Here is a 6,592-nt window from a genome sequence, read left to right as displayed (position 1 = left end):
CTAGTGCTTTTTTTATTGTGAAGATCTGTGAAGATACTGAAGAGCTTTTCAGTACTTGTCCTCAGGTTCAGCTTCTTCCCATCTGGCAAGATATAGGGAAGTATTTTAATATGTATTTTATTGATGAAGGGTACTTTTCTGAATGAGGGCTGTAGGTTTAGGATGAGAGCTTGAAATCACAAATTCCAGATTTGTGTGCTCCAGATCACACTGCATCTATTTTTAGCCAGTGGCAGTGCTACAATTAAATATATTTTCATCTTTATTTGGTAGGTCTCCCTGGCATTCTCTGAGGCTTTTAATATGGCTGGTAGCCAATTGCAGTTCCTGGTGTTCAGGAGCTGGAAAAGGTGGTGATGAGTGGTGGTCGAGCTATCAGAAAAGGAGTTTGTTTTTAGAGTTTCCTGTCTGCTCTAGATCTGGGTTGTCCTGCAGGCAAAGCTTACCCCCTTCTTCTGGAGAAATGAGCACTCTGAGGTTTCTCCTACTACAGAAGTGGGTTTGTTTCTTGCAAAATATTTCCAGCCAGTTGTGTGGTGGCTCAGTTTAATAAGAAGCTATAAAATGGTGTTATTTTGATTGTTTTCCACTGTGAAGTGGAAAAGCAGTTCTTTCTGCTGTAAACTCTGGGCCCATTTTGAAGGGGATCTACCAGATGTTTTCTCTTATTATGAATAACTTCTTCAGCCAACCCCTAAACATCTGCAAACTGCATTTATCAGTCTTTTTTTTTCTGCTTTTTCCTCTCTGTTCAGTGAGTGACCTCCAAGAAGAAGGTAAAAATGCTATCAATGCACCGATGAACCCAAACACCGTGGACATCCATCCAGAAGACACACTATTAGGTAAAGTATTCATGCTACAGACTTCTACCAAGGGATTATTAATGAAATTGGCCACTGTGACCCCCATGGCCATTGCTATACTGTTAAATGTAGATTGCTTAGTTGAAACTGAGAGAACTGGGCATGAGAATTAAGAACTGTTGCATGTCACATGTGGACCAGAAATTAGAAGGGCTAAAATGGAATTTTAAAGCAGTGCCAGCTATGCAGATAAACTTAAACTAGTTAGTTTATGGGTAAATTGGCTTGCTCAAATGAATTATCAGAGAACTGGAGTTCTTCTGTGAGCACCCTGAAAGCAGATGGGAAGTTGAGGTTTGCAAAATATTAAGTGGAAAATAGTGCTGAATTTGTCTGCTCAAGATTTGCTTCAGTTCCATTAACCCACTGGCCAAGGGCATCTCAGACCTCCTTCTGTGGTAAGGAAGTGATATCTTCTTTCTCTCTCTCCATATATATATATAGATAGATGGGGAACTGAAGTGCCAAAGGTCCAAGCCACAGAAAGCCTGTAGCAGAAGTGTGTGTTGTGGTTCCTGTGGAACCCTTGCCTCAGTGCAGATACTACACTGTTGTTAGCTAGTGGATGCCATGTTCCTCCTTGGGTCACTGCTGCCACTTTGCAAGTGACAGCACAGCAAAATGGGACACGATACTGAATGAAGAGATGAGCATTTAGGCTGCTGAATATAGTAATTAAAAGTAATTAGGATAGAAGTATATAAAACAAATAATGCTTTATAGAAAAAAGGTAAATATCAAAGTCCTGTTTTCTCCACCCCCCCCCCAACCCCAAGTCCCTGTGAGAGCAACAACATAATATAATAGCAAAAAGTTTTAAAACTTTTTTTTAAAAAAAAAACATGTTTTTTAAAAAAATTCACTTTTTTCTTTCTTGGGTGTGTCTTTTAATCTATAGAATTAGCTGAAGCAAGCTGTCGTGAAGACAAATAACAGAAAATAAATGTGTAAAAAAGTGTTAGTCATTTAGCTATTCTAATTAGAAAAGTAGCAGGAAATGCCAAGTACTGTTCTTCTGAGATGTGGGCAAAGTGTTGAGTGCTCTGTGCATATGGATGGATCAGGAATGTCCCCAAGTGATTTCCTCTGGGTACCACTAAAGATGTGTGTGACTTTAGAAGATGGAGCACCATCCTGAGGGTCTGTCATGAAAAGGCATGGCCACCACTGAACCTTAAGCAAAGTTCTCTGCTGAGTAGTGTACTGTTATGGGTCAAATCTTGTTTAGAATTTCAGTTAGCAGCACTTTGGGTGTGTAGTGGGTGTCACTTCCTTACAACTAGACTGACTTGACTCATCCTGGGGCATAATGAGGAAGTAAAGGAACAGGGGGGAAAAGCAGCAAAAGAATTAAAGGCTTTTTTTTTTCTATGGCTGTGGAAATTTGTCAACTGTGTTCAGATATCATGGTTTTATTTTTTTTAAAGACAAGGGAAATACTGCACCCAAATATCTGGATGAAGTCTAAGGTAACCAGTTAGATGTAGTCTGTCTTGTGTGTAGGATGAGTGGAGTGTTTTCCATCTGACAGCAGTGAAGTCTGGCACTGCAGTAGAAGTAGCCACTGCAGGCTGGTCCTTGCCAAGCTTTAAAGGGTTCCTTTTATAAAGTGGTCATACCAGAACCCCTCCTTTTTTGTTGTGCTGGAAGGAATTGAGAAGCAGTAGGAAAGCAGGATTCCAGATGGCCTGTTGAGACTCAGCGAATGATAAATCCATGTGGTTTATAAATAATAACTTCAGCTGAAAAGATGTGGATCTCCTTGTGTAGCTGTGACCCTGTCACCCATCTTTGGGTTCCTGTTGTGTAGCAGCCAGGGTTTGCTCTCCACTGAAGAGATCTAGCCTAGATCACAGCTACCACTTGGCTACTAAAGGAGCTAAAATGAAGTGTGTGGGGAGAGGTCTGCTACTTGAAAGCAAGCACCAGGCTTAAAATGTGAGACTTTATTCAGCTGCTTCCTAAATACTAGTGTCCATATACATGGTAGCATGTAAAAATGCACGTGGTGCACATATCTGTATGTGGTGTTGTGAAGATAATTTTGCCAAAGATAATTGTTAGCTTTACTGAGCTGAAGTTGATCTTGCTACCAACATTTCTGTATCAAATTCATCTTTATATTCATGCATCTTGTGGTTGTCCTGCTGGCCATTTGAGAGTGTTTCTAACATGTCTCCCAGCAACAGAAGAAATAGAAGACTTTACACTTGAGAAATCTATTTTACATTTTTCCCCCATGTGGAAGTACAACTGATAGAAATTGGGATCATTTTCATTCTCCAGCTTAAGCAGAGGTTAAGGAGCTGACACGTTCAGGGCTGGGTGCATGCATGACCAAGTTTCAGGGAACCAGAGTGTGGAGGCACAAACTGTCAGCCCAGGTCTCAGCAGCTGCACAGTGTGGTGTCAGGCTTGCTATACCCTACAGGGTGGTGTAAACTGGGACAGGAGTTTTCAAATAGAAATTAGCTACAAATTGAGGAGAGGGAGAAAAGCAGCTGATTGCACTTCTGGCATGTAAATATTAACATGCCCCCCAGGGTGCAGAGGATGGTGATTATCCTGCATACAGCAGGGTCTGAGCTGGGGAAGTTCAGTGGAAACTATCTTATTTTAGGGAAGTTACAGCTGTGTCATCTCTCTGTGTGTCTCTAAAAATGCCTAGCACTTTGATCATTGGGTATTCCCTTGCTAAGACGATGACTAGGCCCTCTCATTTCTTGGTCAGCTGACAGATCACCTCATGATGAGGCATTTTTTGCAGTATTTCAGCAGTGTGTGTTTGAAGTGGATCTCACTAAAGTTTCCCTTTTCACTTGGACAGAGGAGAATGAGGAGCGCACTATGATTGATCCTAACTCAAAAGAAGACCCCAAGTTCAAAGAACTGATCAAGGTAGGAAATCACTATTTTGTCCTTCAAATCTTTAACCAGTGAGCTGGAGTCATTTACAAGCTGGTTGCCAAGAACACAGTTGAGGAATAACAACTTGTTATTGAAGTATGTCTGTGAAAATTGAGGTCATCAACAAGGTAAGTCTGAAAGCAACAATGAAAGAAGAAAAGGCTGGATGTCAGACTGCTTGTGGTAGTTAAGGTGTAATACTGCATTGTCCATTTGTATCCTTGTGATTATCACAGCAAGGTTCAGTGCTTAGCTTGAATCTGCCTGCACATGGACCTGGGTTCCTTCAGTTCATGCAAAAGGGAAGGAGCTTTGGAAAGCACTAGGGAGATTTCAAGAGAAGAAAGACTAGCACTGAAATGAGGAAGGGCATGGTAGGGGACAATGAGAAGACCTCTGGTATTATAGCAAAGCTGGATCTGAGGTTCTTCTTGCCTTAAAGCCTGTTTTTTAAAGAGAAGTCCTCAGTTTTTCTGTGTACTGGGGCAGGGGCCAGATTGTCCTGAATCCATATTGTCACTGGAGACATCTGCCCAAGGTGTTGATAATGTTTTTCCCAGCTGTGCTGATGTGGCATGTGGCTTCCTGCTACATGCTTATACTTTCTCCCAGGTATGATGGAGGTTTTATCTTGAGGGACTAGGGTTTAGGAGAACCTTTTCTATGCAGTAAGTCGTTGGGGTTAACATAGGGAAAACTGGAGCAGGAAGAGAAGAGATTGCAATTCTGAACAAAGGCAGTCTCTTTCCAAAAAGCATTTGTGCTTGTGTTACACTTCCCACTATGCTTCCTCTTTATTATTTTAAAAAAATATTTTTGTTGGAAACAACAATGCAGCTGTAGCTGGGTGGCTCTGAAAACTTTGGATAGTGTATACTGTCTTCAGAGAGGGTGTTGAGCTGTGGCACCCTGGCTGCACACATGCTTCACAAAATGCCTCAGCAACCTGCTCACCTGTTGTACCTTCAGAACAAGCCCAGTGATCTGTTATTTACACTGCAGTGACATGCTCAGGATTACAAAACCACATCCAACTGAGTTTAGTGAGGAGCTGTGCTCAAATTTCTTCGTTATTCTAAATCACCCTGGAACACATTGTGGTTTTAAATTAAGTGAACTTGCACATTCTTTCCTTGTTAGTACCTAAATCCAAAGGTTTTCTCAAAAGGTACAGTGGTCTTGCACTACTCTTTCAAAATTTACTGTGGTTTCTTTGCTAGTGAAGCTGCAAAGAAACCACGTTTCTTTATCATGAACCACAGTTGTTGCAGTGAAGGAACCAGATTCCCTCTGTGATGCCAAAGACTTGATACTGAGATCAGAGTTGCTTTTAGATTGGGAATTTTGCTGCTGAATTTAATGTGAGCTGGTAAGTCTTCCCTGGATGTCATAATCTAGCAAGGTTGTGTTCCAGATTAGAAACTTGAAAGCCTTCAGGAGGAATGAAAACCAGGGCTAGAGCAGCACTCAAGAATGTGTCTGGGTGCTTACAGCACTTTGCAGATTCAGGCTTTGGTTCACTAAGTCAGTTTACACTTTGGTGAAGCAAGAGGAACATGTTAAAAATGGAGCTGAAGCAGCTGGTGGAGGAAACTGTGTAGCTGGAGGCTGTTTCCTTCTCATCATCCTCAAAAGAGAAATGTGTTCTGTAGAGTGCCTGCTTGAAAATTAGGTAATTTAGGTAATTGGTAATCATTTGCATACCTCAGCAAGTGAGGGTTTTTACAGAGATTCAGCTAGAGAAATACTTAACACTATGTTGGTGTGAATCTGTAAGGCAGGGAGAGGTTTGAATTATGTTGGCAAAACCTGTTCTATGTCACAGAGTTTGGGTAATGCAAAAAAAATGAGCAATTTATTCCTTGTTTTCTGTTCTTCAGTGGTTAATGACATTTTCCAAGCACCCCAGTGCTGGATGGGAATTAGCTATGTTGTGTGCTATACAGCAGTAGCCAGCAGAAATCACTGCCTGCCCCACAGAGCTTGAAATGAAGGATCTCCATGGGCTAGCAAGGGGTGAGAAGTTGAATAGATGGAGGTTTTGTAGTTCAACATGATTCTCACTCTTTTCCTCTCAAAGAAGAATGTGCCAATAGCAGCAATAGAGCCTCATGCCTTTTGAAATTTGGCAGTACAACTTAGTTTCATGGGTGCCAGCCCAAATCTCTTTCAACATCAGTTAGACATGCCAGTGGTTTGCATCATTGATTTTTGAGTGTTTCTGTTGTGTCAGTCACATGCAGTTGGGTAAATGGATCTCAGTGCAAAGCAGCAGCAGAGATATCTGATGCTGACTGTGCTTTAACATCTCTTTGTCTCCAGAAAATGTCATTTTAATTTCTGCTAGCCTCATGCCAGAGGAATGATATGCATTGATCAGTGCAGGCTTGTGTGAGTGTTTGGAAATGATTTTGACAGAGCCATTGTAACTTTGGAGAGACAGATTGTGTAGCATTGTGGTAACATGGAGAGACCAACAGAAAAAAATCCCACACAACAAAAAGCCTCATTCCTCACTCTTATTATTGCCAATACACAGTGAATCCCCTTGTTGAAGGCTGCTTAGTTTGAGATGCTCAAATACCCATTTTAAGTCCTGTTGCACATATGAAAATCATCAGGAACTACAATTATACCTGAAAGTATTGTTTGTTATCATCATTGGCAGTATTCTAAAAAGTAGTTGGCCACAATTTGTTGATATCAAGTGTTCAGCTAAGCTCCTTTCTGTGGCCAGCAGCCTATTTTAACTCACTTTGTTCTGTGTGTGATTGAGCACAGTTTGCAGTGTGGCTGAATGGACCTAAAGCTGAAAATTC

At 41.3% G+C, this 6,592-nt stretch overlaps 1 protein-coding gene across 2 annotated transcripts in view; it reads left to right on the top strand.

Moving 5' to 3' along the window:
* The first annotated feature begins 763 nt into the window (after positions 1–763).
* PARVB (parvin, beta) overlaps positions 764–6,592 on the top strand; it is a 37,138-nt gene continuing 31,309 nt past the window's right edge. The window contains exons 1-2 of one of the 2 annotated variants that reach the window (XM_008936910.1): positions 764–845; positions 3,694–3,764. In XM_008936910.1, coding sequence (XP_008935158.1) covers positions 800–845; positions 3,694–3,764 — 117 coding nt within the window. In that variant the 5' untranslated portion in view covers positions 764–799. The remainder of the gene's footprint in view (positions 846–3,693; positions 3,765–6,592) is intronic. The other variant, XM_008936909.1, reaches the window with a different exon arrangement.

This window comes from Merops nubicus, unplaced genomic scaffold (genome assembly GCF_000691845.1).
Source record: "Merops nubicus isolate BGI_N331 unplaced genomic scaffold, ASM69184v1 scaffold3893, whole genome shotgun sequence".
Classification (NCBI taxonomy): Eukaryota; Metazoa; Chordata; class Aves; order Coraciiformes; family Meropidae; genus Merops; species Merops nubicus.
Note: the sequence above shows the minus strand (reverse complement) of the source record. Positions and strands in the feature narration are given on the sequence as shown.